Genomic DNA, 17,899 nt, shown 5'->3' with positions numbered 1-17,899 from the left:
GATGTTGTTGTTGTTGTTTGGTGCTGTTGAGTCAGTTCCAACTCATAGCGACCCCGTGTACCACAGAACGAAACACTGCCCAGTCCTGCTCACAATCATTGTTAGGCTTGAGCCTATTGTTACAGCCACTGTGTCAGTTCATCTTGTGAGGGTCTTCCTCTTTTTTGCTGCCCCTCTACTTTACCAAGCATGATGTCCTTCTCCAGGGACTGATCCCTCCTGACAACATGTCCAAATTATGTAAGGCGTAGTCTCGCCATCTTTGCCTCTAAAGAGCATTCTGGCTGTACTTCCTCCAAGACAGATTTGTTCATTCTTTTGGCAGTCCATGGTATATTCAGTATTCTTCACCAACACCACAATTCAAAGGTGTCAATACTTCTTCGGTCTTCCTTATTCATTGTCCAGCTTTCGCATGCATATGAGGTGATTGAAAACACCATGGCTTGGGTCAGGTGCACCTTAGTCTTCAAGGTGACATCTTTGCTCTTCAACAATTTAAAGAGGTCTTTTGCAGCAGATTTGCCCAATGCAATGCGCCTTTTGGTTTCTTGACTCTTGCCTCCATGGGTGTTGATTGTGGAGCCAGGTAAAATGAAATCCCTGACAACTTCAATCTTTTCTCCATTTATCATGATGTTGCTTATTGGTCCAGTTGTGAGGATTTTTGTTTTCTTTATGTTGAAGTGTAATCCATACTAAAGGCTGTGGTCTTTGATCTTCTTCCGTAAGTGCTTCAAGTCCTCTTCACTTTCAGCAAGCAAGATTGTGTGATCTGCATATCACAGGTTGTTAATGAGTCTGCCTCCAATCCTGATGCTGCGTTCTTCTTCATATAGTCCAGCTTCTCAGATTATTTGCTCAGCATACAGATTGAATAGGTATGGTGAAAGGATTCAACCTTGATACACACCTTTCCTGACTTTAAACCACGCAATATGCTCTTGTTCTGTCTGAATGACTGCCTCTTGATCTATGTACAGGTTCCTCATGAGCACAATTAAGTGTTCTGGAATTCCCATTGTTTGCAATGTTATCCATAGTTTCTTATGATCCACATGGTTGAATGCCTTTGCATAGTCAATAAAATACAGGTAAACATCTTTCTGGTATTCTCTGCTTTCAGCCAGGATCCATCTGACATCAGCAATGATATCCATCATTCCACATCCTCTTCTGAATTCGGCCTAAATTTCTGGCAGTTCCCTGTTGATATACTGCTGCAGCCGCTTTTGAATGATCTTGTGCAAAATTTTACTTGCGTGTGATATTAATGATATTGTTGGATAATTCCCGCATTCGATTGGATCACCTTTCTTGGGAATAGGCATAAGTATGGATCTCTTCCAGTTGGTTAGCCAGATAGCTGTATTCCAAATTTCTTGCCATAGACAAATGAGCACTTCCACTGCTGCATCAGTTTGTTGAAACATCTCAATTGGTATTCCGTCAATTCCTGGAGCCTTGTTTTTCGCCAATGTCTTCTGTGCAGCTTGGACTTCTTCCTTCAGTACTGTCAGTTCCTGATCATATGCTACCTCCTGAAATGGTTGAACATCGACCAGTTCTTTCTGGTGTAATGACTCTGTGTATTCCTTCCATCTTCTTTTGATGCCTCCTGTGTTGTTTAGTATTTTGCAGGTAGAATCCTTCACTATTGCAACTCAAGGCTTGAATTTTTCTTCAGTTCTTTTAGCTTGAGAAATGTCGGGCATGTTCTTCCTTTCTGGTTTTCTGTCTCTAGCTCTGCACATGTCATTACAGTTTTACTTCGTCTTCTCGAGCCGCCTTTTGAAATCCTCTGTTCAGCTTTTTTACTTCATCATTTCTTCCTTTTGCTTTAGCTTCAAGAGCAAGTTTCAGAGTCCCTTCTGACAACCATTTTGGTCTTTTTTTTCTTTTCTGTCTTTTTAATGACCTTTTGCTTTCTTCTTGTATCATGTCTTTGATGTCATTTCACAACTCTTCTGTAGGGATAGATTTTTAAAAATATGTGCAAAATCTGTACACTGAAAATTACAAATGTTGCTAAGAGAAATTAAAGAAGAATTAAATAAATGGACATATAAACAATGTTCATGGGCCGGAAGACTCAATATTGTTAAGATCAATTCTCCCTACATTGAATACATTGATTTAGTACAATCTCAATGAAAATTCTAGCAGGATTTTTTTGTAGAGATTAACAAGCTGAGATAATAAAATTTAAACATAAATGCAAAGGACTTAAAATAGCCAAAAACAATTTTGGAAAAGAAGAAAAAAAATGGAAGCATGTGGTGTGTAGAATTCTAAAATGGCCCCAAGATTCCTACCACCTAGTGTGCATGCCCTATATAATCCCCCCCCTTTGAGTGTAAATATGATTAACTAGTTGTTGTCCCATTGACTGACGCATGGCAACCCCCTGTATGTTAGAGTAGAACTGTGCTCCATAGAAGTAGATCGCCAGACCTTTCTTTCAAGGCACTTGTGAGTGGACTCTAACTGCCAACCTTTTGGTTAGCAGCTGAGCTCATTAACCATTTGCACCACCCAGGAACTTTGTGGATATGATTAGATTATGTTATATGGCAAATGTGAAGGGATTTCCAGCAGTGGCTCCATCTAGAAGTGAAAATTACTTCATGCCCATTTTTGGATACCCAGACGAAACAAAATGTTGATCCTCACCTCACACAAACAGACACCTCTTAACCACCTCTCAGGCAGAGGGATGCACGCTTGATTGCACAAAGTCAACCTTCAGCAGAGACTCTCACAGTTTCCTTATCTATTTGGGCAGGGAATTCCAGGGTTATGGTAACCCAGGGTGTGACCTAGAAGGGGAAGGGTGTGGGCTCTGGTAGACAATGCATTTGACCCCAGGAACCCCTCCCTCCATGGGTAAGCAGGAGAGCGGAAGTGGTTGGAGTAGGGCCTCCCAAAGCAGGACATTTCAAACTTTTATGTGCATACAAATCACCTCAGGATCTTACTAAAATGCAGAATCAACGTATCTGGTCGGACCTGGGATTCTGCACATTTTATCAGTTCTCTGGTGATATGAGTGCTGGTGGTTCAGGAGACCACACTTTAAGTAGCAAGGCTGTAAAGCAGGGGCCCAGGTTGAAAAGCAGCATTGAATGAAGTAGGATGGTGCATCCTTGGTATTAGGGCATATGATGAGCTCTAAACTGGTACTGCATACTGTCACTTAGAATTGTCAGATCTGTGGGGCAAGAAGAAAGTGAAAAAATGAAGGAGGGGAGGGAAGTAAGCAATCTTCGAGTGTCCACTATGTGTCAAGTGCTCCACTCGTAGCTCTATATGTGGTATCTTTATATGTGATATAATTTAATTCATTGATAACCATCATTTCCCAGATAACAGCTTACAAACACAGATCAGTAGCTTAAAGATGTTCTTGCTAATCTTATAGAATCCCTGGTCTCAGACCTTCTACTTGTCCCAGTAACCAGATCCCTAGTGCCAGGAAACAATCCAGGATTCTCTTTTTCTAAACCTGTGCACAGAGCTTAAGGAGCCAGGAGAACATCCTAGTTGGTTCTGCTACAAAATCCTGCTTGCTGTTGTTGGGTGCCATTGAGTTGATTTTGACTCACAGTGACCCATGTGACAGAGTAGAACTACCCCATAGGGTTTTCAAGGCTATGATCTTTACAAGAGCAGATTACCAGGTCTTTTTCCAGTGGAGTTGCTGAGTGGGTTTGAACCACTACCCTTTCACTTAGCAGCCGAGCGCTTAACTGTTGCACCACCAGGAAGCCTTACAAAATCATATTATCAGATATCATTTGGGCCATCCCTAATTCTTCATAATCTTCCTCATTATCAACAGCAACATCCCAGATCATTTCCACTCTTTGTATTCAAGCCCTATTGACAACAATCAGCAAAAGTACTTGCATCCCACTTTAAAGAAGGGAAGAAAACTTCATCTGTGTTCGTAATTCTAGTCTCTTTCTTCTCTTGGGCTCTTCCTTTCTGTCTCCATTTATTCTGATTTCTAATCACTCAAAATATTGCCTTCGTGTTGTTGTCATCTGCCGTCAAGTCAGCCCCAGACTCATGGTGACCCCATGTACAACAGAAGGAAATGCTGCCTGGTCCTGCACTATTTCCATGATCAGTTGCAGATTGGACCATTGTGATACATAGGATTTTCATTGGCTGATATTCAGAAGAAGATCATCAGGCCTTTCTTCCTAGTTGTCATTGTCTGAAAGCTCCACTGAAGCCTGTTCAGTATCATAGCAACATGCAAGCCTGCACTGATAGATAGATGCATGGTGGCTGCACATGAGGTGCATTGGCTAAGAATCAAACCTGGGGCTCCAGCATGGGAAATGAGAATTCTGCCACTGAACCACCACTGTCTCATAAAATAAAATGTGTTTTAAAGTATTTTGTAGATCTCCTATTTTGTAAAATCATTCAAATCTTCCTTAGACCCTGTTACAGGTCTCCTGCAGCAGGCACACTTTCTCTTTCCCTCACTAACGCACTATCCTAAAAACGGAACCTCCTCTGCGGCTCTCCCAGTCTCTTGCAACCTGGACTTTGCTCCTACCAGACTACCAAAACTACCAATCTGAAGGTCATTCAAGGAAAAATAAGTTTACCCAATTTTTACTATTTAGTGTTTTAAGATTTAGCTATTTAAGAAAGCACGATAAATTTTAAATTTCTTTAGCAAATCCTTTCTTAATGAATTAAGTCCAAAGCTAAGTTTACCGAAGATTCCTTCTGCAGTATCACTAAAATTGTTGTTGTTAGCTGACTTTCAGTCATCTCCAACTCATGGCGACACCATGTACAACAGAACAAACATTGTGTGCGCCCGCGCCATCTTCACAGTCGTTGGTATGCTTGAGTCAATTATTGCAGCCACTGTTTACTTGGAGTGCCTTCCAGCCTAGGGGGCTCTTCTCTCAGCACTGTATTGTTAGTGTTCTGTTGTGATCCATAGGGCTTCCCCACTGGCTAATTTTCGTAAGGAGATCACCAGGCTTTCTTCCTAGTCTGTCTTAGTTTGGAAGCTCCATTGAAATCTGTCCACCATAAGTGGGCCCTGCTGCTATTTGAAATACTGATGGCTTCCAGCATCATAGCAACGCACAAACCCCCATAGTACAAAAAAATTGATAGGGATCAAAATTAATGAAGTTTTAGTGAGATTCCATTGATATGTGAAGCCTTGTGTACAAACAAATGCTATTAAAGTAAGTTAAAAGAAAGCCTTGACTTCTCTATTTGTTGAAAGGAAATATGCAATAATCTGTACTCCAGCCTGCTTTGAGGAGATAATATCGAGAGTTAATGTTATAAAGATTTACTAGAAAAAATGTACCTTATAAATGCAGTTACCATTGATTCTCAGTACATTTGAAGTCTGTAGTGGAATGGATAGTCCAAAATTGTGGATAATTCAAAAATCATTCATTGCACCTGGAACATTTTTTTTCTAGATCCTGATGATTGTTAACCTTAAACTAGTAATATATATGTATTTTTTCTTTTTTACATCTTGTGTAATTACCAAGTGACAGTGACAGTGGTTGACCCAAAAGCAGGGTAAATGACTGGGGACCCCCATCTGGTATTAAAACTATGTGTGTAATCTACAAGTGCCTGATGTAATTATCATGCAATGTGTTTTGTAGAACCATAAATGTTCATAACATCCTAGATTTTAAGGGTGAAATTTTTTTCCAGGCCAAAATTACACACGTCACAACTGACATAGCTGGAAAAGAACTTTTGGAAACTTTCTGATTGCTAGCCTTGAGCTATAACCACCAGATGTTTTATAAAAACTAGCACTAAAAATAATTTCTTATTTTTAATAATATAATGCGGTAACAAAGAGGACTTAACAATTATACAAAGTAAGTAAAAGTTGTTTCAGTTTTTAATATTCACGGTACATTTTTTTCACTCTGTAGTATTTATTATTTTGAGACCTCACCCAGCACAGACTTAGTCCCTCCTTTGGGGGTAGTTCCCGTTTCCATGCTACATTTATTGACATTTACAAAAGCATGCATTTTTTCCTTCTAAATTTTATGCTGAAGGTTAAGACCTTGGGCCACTCATTTCTTTATTTCATCTGAACACTTTTTCTCACCATTAGCCTGAAGAAATGTAAGATAATAAATTGAGTACTCTACTCTATTTTGATGATTATATTGCTGATGGGCCAAAACTAACCTCTGGAACCCAGATGAATTTATCAGTTATTCCAAGAGAATTAGTAATCTTCTTTGCCCTCCATATAATTTGCTTCTCAGTGCAGCTAAAACCCTGGCTTAGGCTTTATAAATTAATACATTTGCTTGAAATGTGACTTTTGGATATTTTATAGCAGTGGTTTCAATGCTGTTAGTGGTGAAATTGAAACTTGAGAATGTGAAGATTAATCTAAACCACATGATGGGTTCAAGGAAAAGGGACATAGACTACAGTTTCTTGAATGTGTGCTAGCTCTGTACAGTGGGGAATGGGATCAGAAGAAACCACAAGTGAACTTTTCAACCCTTTTGAGAGGAATCAAACTGATACAATTAGCTCTGAGATGGAGCTGTTCCTGATGACAGGACTCCTTTGTCCCGCAGAAATACAGAGAGAGGACACAATTGGGAGATCAAGGGAAGAGGAGAGACAGCCTAATTGTTACCACTAATGAGATGAAACTACAACTATCTTTCCAGTCATTAGCTGGTTTACAGATTTGCCTTTTTTTTTATAGATTCCAAGTCCCAGGGGGTTCTTTTAACAATAGATTTACATAACAATTTGTATATTGTAAATAGTTGGTGAATTGGAAATAAACTATTTCTTTTCCCTTCCAGTTTGTGGTATCGATGTTCTGGATCATTTATGCCTACGACAGAGAGATGATTTACCCGAAGTTGCTTGATAATTTTATTCCAGGGTGGCTGAATCATGGAATGGTGAGTGGACTTGAACAAATGATTTCCTTTTATTAAAAATATCTATTAAAGAGCTGTTTTTGAATGTAGACTTTCCATAGGATCTATTCAGCTGTGAAATGTTGGAAGATTATAATGAAAGATTATACTTAGAGAAGAATACTGTTTGTAAATATAAAACCTCTTCCCATGGAATTGAGTCGTTATTAAGATTATGTAGTAGATGAATCCATGGCTTATAAGAAGGCTCAGTGGTGGTAGATAATACCACTAGCTCTTTCCAGGGATGAATTTAATGTCTGTGCTGTAAAAAGGATTTGTCCCCTATTAGAGGGTAAGGATTGATTCCCAACTACATGACTATCAACACCTGCTCCACCTCCACTTTACATCATGGGATTGTGTTGCAAGTAACTATTGTACTTGGAGAATTTCTCCCCAGAGGAGCAGCAAGGCTGTTATTTTCCCTAAAAGATCATTGCAAGCGTTTGGGGGTGCCTTTAACAGTAGAGTTGTCTGCCTTGTCAGGTTCTGCCCATCCCAAGGTGTTTGTCTATAAATGCAAGAATTCTTCCTGCTTCTCAGTCTAATTAATTCTTTCTGATGTTTTACATGGTGTTACCTACACTAACTTCAAATCAAATACTTTGCATATTTGCACATCACTTCACAAGATTCAAGGCTGCATTTTCTGCAGAGAAATGCCGTGTCATCTTTCCATTCCACTTCTGGAATTGAGCATTGTTTTGTTATTAACTAAGAAGCCTGCTTTTTGGCTACAGCAATTTTTAGAATATGTCACTGGGTGTTCCTGGTGAAAAGGGCAACCCATCACAGAAATTATAGGGAAACGAAGAGCTAGAAATCACGAGTCTTGAGTCCGAAAGAAGTTTCCCTTCTGCCCCCTATTTTGGTATATTTTAAGAAAAGTGGTAAGTATTAACAAATAAACATTACTGAGAGGCTTTGAGCAATCCTTTCTTAAGCCAACTCATCGTAAGTGGGATTTTCTTTGATTCTAATTAGAGCAACAGTGGTGGATTAACATGGCATCTCTGGTCTAGTTTCATACAAGTAAGTTGAGTCTAGTCTGTTCAACTTAACTATCGAAGAGGCTTGACATGGTTACTCTGCCACTCTCCAACTTTCTACTTTTCTTGAATGTGAAAAGTCCTTTCATAAATCCATGAATTTAAGATCCTCTGCCCTAAATACCCTTCCCAATTCTTTATTGCCATGTCCCTGCTTATCTTTGTTGTTGTTGTTTGATGCCGTTGAGTCAGCCTCCAACTCATGGTGACCCCATGCACAATAGAATAAAACACTGTCTGGTTCTATACCATCCCCATGATTGGTTGTGGCTCGGACCATTGTGATCCATAAGGTTTTCACTGGCTGGTTTATGGAAGTAGATCACCAGACCTTTCTTCCTAATCCATCTTAGTCTGGAAGCTCCACTGAAACCTGTTCAGTATCATAGCAACACGGAAATCTCCACTGACAGACAAGTCAAACCTAGGTCTCCCACATTGAAGGTGAGAATTCTACCACTGAACTACCACTCCCCCCTTACCAGTTTCTGTGGAGTCAACTCTGACTCATGGTGACCCCATGTGTGTCAGAGTAGAACTGTGCTCCACAGGGTTTACAATGGCTGATTTTTTGGAAGTAGATCACCAGGACTTTCTGCCAACGTGCCTCTGTGTGGACTTGAACAGCCAATCTTTTGGTTAGCAGCTGAGCAGGTTAATCGTTTGCACCACCCAGGGACTCCACTAACTCCTTAAAGTTAGCTTAATTGCCACCTTCCCTATGAAGCTTTTCCTAACTCCCCCAAGCAAAGTTAGCTAGTCTGTTATTTGTGCTTGCACAGCACCTCTTTCATATCTGTATTATACATGACTGTATCCCCCACAAGAATGTTAAGCTACTGGTGCAAAAAACAGCCTTTGAATCCTGAGCACTTTGCCCAGTTGTCTGGCATATAGCAGAATCAATACATATTTATTAAGTTGATGTATGAATTCAGAATAGCCAATTTCCATAATTCTTTGCCAGTTAATACTAATAGCTGCTATTATTGAGAACCGACTGTGTGCAAGACATTCTATAGTTGTTGTATCATTTAATTTTCACAATAGTACTATGAACTAGGGATTATTATCACATTTACAAATGAAGAAACTGAGGCTTCAAAAGGTTATATAATTTGCCCAAAATCACTTAGCTCAGGGTAGTAGAACTGGGACCTGAACGTAGGCCTATCTGATCTCAAATGTGTACTTTTTCTATTACTTTATATTTTATCTGAATAAAATATTAATTGATTCTTCATATAAATTGTAATTTTGTATAGTTTTTTATATAGCTGATAAAGTACAGAAGAAACATCTTCAGGATATTTTGAAGTATAGTTTCAAACTATGTAGCGTAATTTAGCTATCTGAGATAAAACAATCAATAATTAGGTAGCATTTTTAGAAAAAGATTTCAGGACATTCATAACCCCTAAAAGCAGAGTTGCAAATGGAGATGAACCTTGCACATAGCCATTCCAGACATTAAACCAAGAAAAAATTGTCACATGCCCAGTGAGGAGCAGACTTCGGTCACAAAGCAGGCATATTCTTGTACAGTAATCATCCTTTGTGGCATTATCTCAAAATATGAGGAAGAGTGATGTCATCTAGATAACTTTTCATTTTGTGCCCAAGCTGTATGAACTAGCAAAGTGAGACTTAAGAAGCTGCTGCCTACAGTTGAATCTGTAATAATGTCAAAGACGGTTACCTTTTTTCTGACACCAGAAAGGGATCAGCTGAGAATAATTGATTATGTGTTATCGAAGTTCAGTCCTTGACTATTTGGGCTACTGCCTCTGTCCCTAAATTGCACAAGATTGCCATCAGGCCAGAGAATGAATCACAACCATGTCAGGTCCTGGTTCTAAATTTGTAATGTTTTGAACAAATGACTTATTAAGCAGCATGTATGCAGCCATTAGAACTTCAACTTGAGTCTACTTTCATAATTTTACCCTCTCTCTTTGATGGGTTCAAATCCTCACTCTTAGGGATAAACACTGCTTAGAAATGCAAGGAAGGTTTGAGTGACACAAATACTTGGGTAAGAGAAAAGATAAATTAATTAACGCCAAGTCCTCCCAGATAATATGAGCTCAGTAGATTCTTTCATGATGAACTTTGTTTCCCAGTAGAGCTGAATGTCCGTTTCCTTGCTGTTCTTTATATTCCAGTTCCTGGTTCCAGAGTTACCAAAAATGTCACACATGGTGGCTGAGGAATACTTTGCAATATTAAGCAATTTACATTACTCTAAATTTGTAATATACGTAGCTCCATACTTAAAATACATAAAGCATGATGCTGATTCATTACATTGGCAAGTAAAATATGGACATTAGATGCTAGAATCATGAATAATTTAATTTTTTAAAAAATATATAGTAAGATTTAATAAATTTCAAAATATTAAAGAAACATTTTCATCTTTGTTTAAATAATTCAATCTAAAAATTTGATAATTGTTAATTTGTTTGCTTTTAATCTGAATAGGTAACTAACTTTTAAATACTATTTTTAAAATATATGAAAATAATTCAATTTTTAAAGTTTTACACTTATTTTAATCTACATATTTTGATGAAGACATGCAAATTGTATATAATTATAATTACATTTTATTTTTTAATTGGTAATTTAGATTATTGCTATCGGTAGAGTTCATATCTTGTAAAGAGTTGCTTATAATAACATAATTTAGTGATTTTGCTGAAATAAAGGCAAGAATAATAAAATTTTGGAATATTTATTATATTTAAATATTTAATTTTTTGTACATAATTTATAAATATGTATATCTTTTTTCTAAAAACTCATCAAAATGCATATATTTTCATTTTCTTTTATGCCAATAAATCTGAATATGTGGGAGGATAGAGCATGTTTTATTTAGTACTTCACTAGCTTCATTTATAACTTTTAAATATTTATGTACACTGTTTATGGCCCACTAAGTCTGTCTGCCATTAACCTGTTTAGATCTTTCTAACTAAAAGAATTCCAAGAGAGAATGTACCCTGTTCTTATGTTTGAAGAGTCTCAACATAATATCTAGGAATTAAGGGCCCTGAACCACAGAAATGAAATGCATTTTATAAATATATCATGACATCATTTCAGAGGGTGTCACCATGTCACTCTTGAATCTGCAGCATTCAAACTGCCCAGCACAAGAATAGTCAGAAAATGGGCATGAGAAAACTCAGAGGATCTGAAGCTCAGGGCCTTTACTTAGACTTACACCAAAGTTGCCAGAAGCTAAACATGAAAACATCATATGTCTTCCCTTCCATTGTCTACCTGTTTTCTCTCTCAACTAATTCTAGAATTTATTTGAAGAAGAGAAGAGAAAATGAGTAAATAGATGAGTTAGAACAGTATCCCAACCTCGGTTGTATGATTGTTAGATTATCTCCAGGCTCCATGAAAATAGTCAGAAAACAGTGAATTTTAATTCACTACAATTAAAAACAAACAAACAAACAAACACAACACATTTAAATGAAGTTGTTTCAATATCCCAAATCGAAAATTGCTCCATCCTTTCAGGGGTCCTGGCTTATTTAGCTTTATATTCCCAGCAACTCAAACAGTACCTGACACCCATGTTGACGATAAAAAAGATGTTTGTACATTTGGTTGTGAAACTTGGTAGAAATGTCTCCATTATCTTTATATCCTTTTATCACCTTTCCATCTTCTGTCCATTGATGATCAGACCAAAGGAAAGTGGTGGCATCAGCAAATGGATCATTGTTTCCATTATGTAATTGAGAATGGTATTGATTAGGGACAGTTATGGTGGAGTTCAGCAGGGCTTGCAACATGTGAGGCTGAGCTTCTATTTAATTCAACCTGACAAATATTTATTGAAAACCTACACAAATGTTTATTGCAAACCCTACCTATGCAAAGCACACTGGTGGGCACTGTGGAGTTACAGGATGACAAAAACACATGCAATTTTAAAGGATGGAAATGGAATGTTTGAAATAGAGGGAGGTAAGTAGAGCAAGCAATTCCACAAGCTAACAGAGTCATTCCCAAAGGGCTGTTTTCACTCTGACATTGGGAAGCACTATTCTTGATTACAAAAAAATAGAATTCTGACAGATAGATATTTAAACTCTGAAAAGATTGCAGACTTTCAGTGATGCTACAATGGGAAAAACCAACAATGAGACAGTTTCTCTGCTATTAAAAGGACTGATTAATGTTTATAAAGTTCTTAGAGAATGCAAAGCACTGCAGAAGGTTTAGATATTATTATTATTACCACAGAGCTTTAAGTAGACATGATCTAGATATTCTTATAGTCACAGCAGGAGTTGTTTATTCCCCAAATAATTTATGAGGGGCAAAAAAAAAATAAGCCCCACCTCTGTTCATGCTTAATTTGTCCGTTGTTCTTGTTATATGTAATTGATCCTCAAGAGAACCTTAATGTAGTCTGTTGAACTATTCCACTCAATATCATATTGACATTCGGTAATTACTAAAGTTTTTATATAACTGTCTTTCCTAGAAGAAAAGGCGTTAAATACTGCTTGGATGATCATTGGTTTTGCAGGAACTCAGAGTTGGAGTTATTCTGTCAGTAGATAGCATGACTTATGGAAAGTTTCCAGTTCTGGAATACACAGATTGTGTATTTCATTACTCAGTCTGTGCCACCCTGATATTGGATATTTCATAAAATAAGCTGTTAGTGGAAAGAAGACCACTGTAAACATTTCATATGAAAAAACTGACCTTTCTCGATTTTTTCCCATGTACTCTAAATGGAACTATAAGATATTTGGAAAACTTAAAAAATAAAAGTAAGAAAATGGGACAGAGGTCAGAATCTTCCTGGGAACCTCTTTCTGGTACCCCTAAAGAAGCTCCCAAATAAAACAAATAAGACCCCAAAGACAGGAACAGAAAGGTGGGCTACATTGACATTAAGGCAAGATACCTTCAGAATTGCTACCTACTGTTTTCATGTATAAGCTTTTTTTATATCAAAATTAACTGATTATCACTTCTTATGTTGTGAATTTTCATTTGTTATCATTAGTTCTACCAACTCCAATTATCCCGTGTTAGACTTTGCAGATCTAAATTTTGACATGAAGATTTGATTATTCTATTTCAATCAGTAATAAATTTTAATGTATTCAGTATTAGTTATTGCAAATTTTAGTCTTTTTTATTATTTCAACAAGAAATATTCATTGTGAATTGGTGAACATGTGTCTTAGTTTCCTAGTGCTGCTGTAACAGAAATACCACAAGTGCCTTTAAAAAAATAGAAATTTATTTTCTCACAGTTCAGGAATCTAGAAGTCCAAATTCAAAGCACCAGCTCTAGGGCAAGGCTCTCTCTCTGTGAGCCCTGGGGGAAGATCCTTGATTCTTTCAGCATCTGTAGTCCCAATGATCCTTGGTTCCATCTTCACATGGAAGCTGTCTCTTCCCTCTCAGCCCCCCCTCCCCCCACCATTTGTGCTTCCTTATCTCTGTGTCTATGCTGCTCCTTATAACTCAGAAGTGATTAGGTTTAGGACATACCATACACTAGTATACCCTCATTAACAGAAAGAAAACCCTATTCCCAAATGGGATTACATCTACAGGAATAGGGGTTAGGAGTCCAACATATATTTTGGGGGGACACAATTCAATCTATAACAACATGTATTCTTTTTAAACTGATGTTTGAGAAAATTGTGAACAATTTTTCAAGATGGGTAGACAGAAATGGAGAGAGAAAGGGAGATGAGGCGAAGTCTAGATGGAGAAGGAGTGAAAGATAGGCGAGAAGAGAAAAGGAAAGTGAGCAATGTCATGAGTGAGAAGAGAGATGGCCGCAGAAAAGAGGAAGATAGGCTAAGGGGATGGGAAAGAAGGAAACTGGAGGAGAAAGGGCATTTAAAATGTCCTAGGATAAAGAAGGCACAGTGGCAAAGTCAAATCATCTCATTTTTTATGCCCTATCTCCTCAGTGGCTCCTTGAGGTTCAGGGATTAATTTTTTCTCTACAGTGCTTGGCATATTGTAGATACTCAATAACCCTTTGATGAATAAACTGATCTTAGTACATGAGCTGGCCTCCTTAAAGTTGCTTGAACACACCAGGCAGCTCATCTTTCTGGAATGCTCTTTCTCCAGAGGTCTCTGGCTCACTTCTTCACCTCTTTCAAATCTTTGCTCAATCTCACCATCTCAGTAAGGCCTGCCCTGAGCAGTCTATTAAGTACTGCAGTGACCTCCATGCTCCCCAGCACACTTCAGTCCCCTTTCTCTGCTCTCTTTTTTCCCCTATGACACTTTCTCCAACATACAGGTGATTTTGCTTATATATTATGTTTATGGTTTCTTGTCCATCTCTCTCTACTAGAATATAAATTCCATAAGGGTAGGATTCTTGGTCTGTTATAGTTACTGATTTATCCTAAGTTCCTCTAACAGTGACTTCATATGATGGACAATCAATGAATACTGACTGAATGAATAAATTGACTGTATCATTGTTATAAGCCCATGTTTTCTCTTGTTCTTTTTCTCCCTCTTCTTTCTCTTTTTCCTTCCATAATAAACCACTGGATATGCTGGTGGCATAGTGGTTAAGAGCTATGGTTGCTAACCAAAAGGTCCGCAGTTGGAATCCACCAGGCACTCATTAGAAACCCTATGGGGCAGTTCTACTCTGTCCTATAGGGTTGCTATGAGTTGGAATCAACTCGATGGCAACAGGTTTGGTTTGGTTTTTTTAATAAACCATTTGCCATCGAGTTGATTCTGACTCATGGTAACCCCACATGTGTCAGAGTAGAACTGTGCTCCAGGGTTTTCAATGGCTGATGTTTTGGAAGTAGATTACCAGGCCTTTCTTCTGAGGCACCTCTGGGTGAACTCGAAATTTCAAGCTTTGGTTAGCAGCCAAGCATGTTTGGTTTGCACCACCCAGGGACTTCTCCATTCATAGTAGCTGACAGAATATTTATTTCTTTCCTAACTTGTATTTTACTTCACTCTGTCATCTCGGCTGCACTGCAGCAAAAATCCTGCAGTAACTACATGGCCTGTGATCACCCCAGAGGGTCTTATTGATTGGTACCTGTTACAATGATACTAATGCCCGAGAAGGCCTGAATTCATGTCCAGAATGCACTGTGGGCTCTTGGAACATCTAAGAACTGTAGGCCAGGTATATAAAAGCCTAGAACAATTTTATTGAAAAGCTCTCCTATAGATTGATTATTTTATTGGGGTTAATTATTTTTCTCTCTAGGATAATATTCAGACAACAGCTTTTAAAGCAATTTCCTGCCATTACAAATCCCTTTGTATAACTAAATTTTCATGCAAAGGTGGAATTCAAGGCTAATATTAGTCTGCTTACACTCTACCCTTTTTCTTGCTACATATAAAAGAAGCGCAGGCCCAGCAGTAGTGTTAGTTCATCAAAAGGTCTACAATTTATATTCAGATATTTTGGGGTCAGCAAAACCCAAAGTGTGGTTTACTCAAGTGCTTTTCTCCTTAATCCTTAAATCCATAGATATTTCAGAGTAAAGTTAGTTCATATGTTTTCCATTCATTTGCCTTTAGCTCTTTGGATTTTTTTTGGCGGGGGGTGGGGTGAGAGGGACAGGAAGATACTGTCCTAAGAACTAGCTTCTTTTTCACTGCCACAGACAGATCATTTACTACCCACAGACCCGCCTCTTTGGCAGAAGTCCACACCCATATCTTTTCCAGGTCACTTTTAATTGAAGCTCCAACCTCAGCAAGCATCAATGATAGCTGCCAAAGAACGTAAAGTGGAAAGAAGCTGAATTTTCTATCATAGAACCACAGGATCCGAGAATATTAGACTTGGGAAGTGATTCTAAAGGTCATCTGGTCCATAAACCAATGATATTTAAATCACCTCCACAGTCTCCTTTCACCATACTTATTTAATCTGTATGCTGAGCAAATAATCTGAGATTCTGGACTAAATGAAGAACATGGTATCAGTATTAAAGGAAGACTCATTAACAACCTGCAACATGCAGATGACTCAACCTTGCTTGCTGAAAGTGAAGAAGACTTGAAGCACTTACTGATGAAGATCAAAGACCCCAGCCTTCAGTATGGATTACACCTTAACATTAAGAAAACAAAAATCCTCACCACTGGACCAATAAGCAACATTATGATAAATGAAGAAAATATTGAAGTTGTAAAGGATTTCATTTCACTTGGATCCACAATCAATGTCCATGGAAGCAGTAGTCAAGAAATCAAACAACGCATTGCATTGGGCAGATCTGCTGCAAAAGACCTCTTTAAAGTGTTAAAAAAACAAAGATATCACTTAAGGGACTAATATGCGCCTGACCCAAGCCATAGTGTTTTCAATCACCTCATATGCGTGTGAAAGCTGGACAATGAATAAGGAAGACAAAAGAAGAATTGATGCTTTTGAACTACGGTGTTAGCAAAGAATATTGAATATACCATGGACTGCCAGAAGAATGAACATATCTGTCTTGGAGGAAGTACAGCCAGAATGCTCATTAGAAGCCAGGATAGTGAGATTTTTTCTCAATACATTGGACATGTTATCAGGAGGGACCAGTCCCTGGAGAAGGACATCATGCTTGGTAAAGTAGAGAGTCAGCAAAAAAGAGAAGACCCTTAATGAGATGGACTGACATAGTGGCTGCAACAGTGAGCTCAAGCATAACAATTGTGAGGATGATGCAGGACTGGGCAGTATTTCGTTCTGTTGTACATAGGGTCACTATGGGTCAGGACCGACTCAACGGCACCTAACAACAACAACCACAGTATCCTGGCTAATTGCCTTTGAACGTATGCTCAAACATCTTCAATGATGGAGCTTCATCAATGCATGGCCACCATATGGTTGTCTTCAGCTATATGTAGGACTCTTGTAAGAAACTAACTCTTCTTTTCTCCCATCCAAACTTGCCCCACTTATCCCCAACCACTCTGCAGGGTTAAACATTTCTTTGTTCTTCTCATATTATCTTCCTAGAGGATCTCAGTCTTCCCATTTCAACCATACACTGGCCATTCCCAAGTCTGTAGTTCTAGTCAAGTACTCAGTGGGTATAGCAACATATAAAAAAATTGGCATAGCGATGCTTAGGAAAATACTCTCGAGGGAGGGAGGGCATGATTAGCAAACAAACATAGAAGGCACACGTTATTTGTGTAAAAACATAGTACTCACCGAATCTATGAAAATGGAATACCGCATCTCCCACAGTTAATTGACAAGTTCTATCAGTTCTGCCTCGAAAATAGCTCCTAAACCTTCCCTAGCCTTCTCATGTCTACCATCCCTGCTTTAGTCAAACGTTTGTTGTCTCTCAACTGAACTCAGGCAACAGGCTTACCTCTCATCTGTCTGCCTTCCCGTTCTCTCCTCACCAGTTCTTTGTTCACATTGCTACCTGAGTTATCTCTCTAAAAAATGGAAGTTCTGATGGCTCCTTGTTATATTCCTTATCTTAGGCACCACCGATGAATGAAGGTGTCTTTAGTCTCCTTGGCGTCTGAGAGGGTCCCTTCTCCTTGCACTCATAACACTTTGTTCAGACATCTATAATTTCTTCTTATCACATTATTTGGTTACTATTTATTTACTTGTTTATTCCCCCCAGGGAATAAAAGGGCAGCAACGGTTTCTTTCATCTATTTCTTCCAGAACCTAGCATAATCCCAGCACTTAGTATATACTCGGTAAATGTGTATTGAGGAAATAGTACATAGGCCCTTCTCCATCATGATAAGTCTCTTCTGACCATACTTAAGCTTATCTATGTTTATTTTTCCATTTTCATATGATTTGGCAAGTACATAGCAAAGCAATGTAACCAT

At 38.3% G+C, this 17,899-nt stretch overlaps 1 protein-coding gene across 2 annotated transcripts in view; it reads left to right on the top strand.

Moving 5' to 3' along the window:
• The window catches only part of AIG1 (androgen induced 1), a 303,544-nt gene that overhangs the window by 109,294 nt on the left and 176,351 nt on the right, over window positions 1–17,899 (top strand). For both annotated transcript variants that reach the window (XM_004368864.3, XM_023729483.1), the window contains exon 3: window positions 6,855–6,956. In XM_004368864.3, coding sequence (XP_004368921.1) covers window positions 6,855–6,956 — 102 coding nt within the window. The remainder of the gene's footprint in view (window positions 1–6,854; window positions 6,957–17,899) is intronic.

The sequence above is a fragment of the Trichechus manatus genome, unplaced genomic scaffold (assembly GCF_000243295.1).
Source record: "Trichechus manatus latirostris isolate Lorelei unplaced genomic scaffold, TriManLat1.0 scaffold00002, whole genome shotgun sequence".
NCBI lineage: Eukaryota > Metazoa > Chordata > Mammalia > Sirenia > Trichechidae > Trichechus > Trichechus manatus.
The sequence above is the reverse complement of the archived record's forward strand: the minus strand, read 5'-3'. Positions and strand labels throughout refer to the sequence as shown.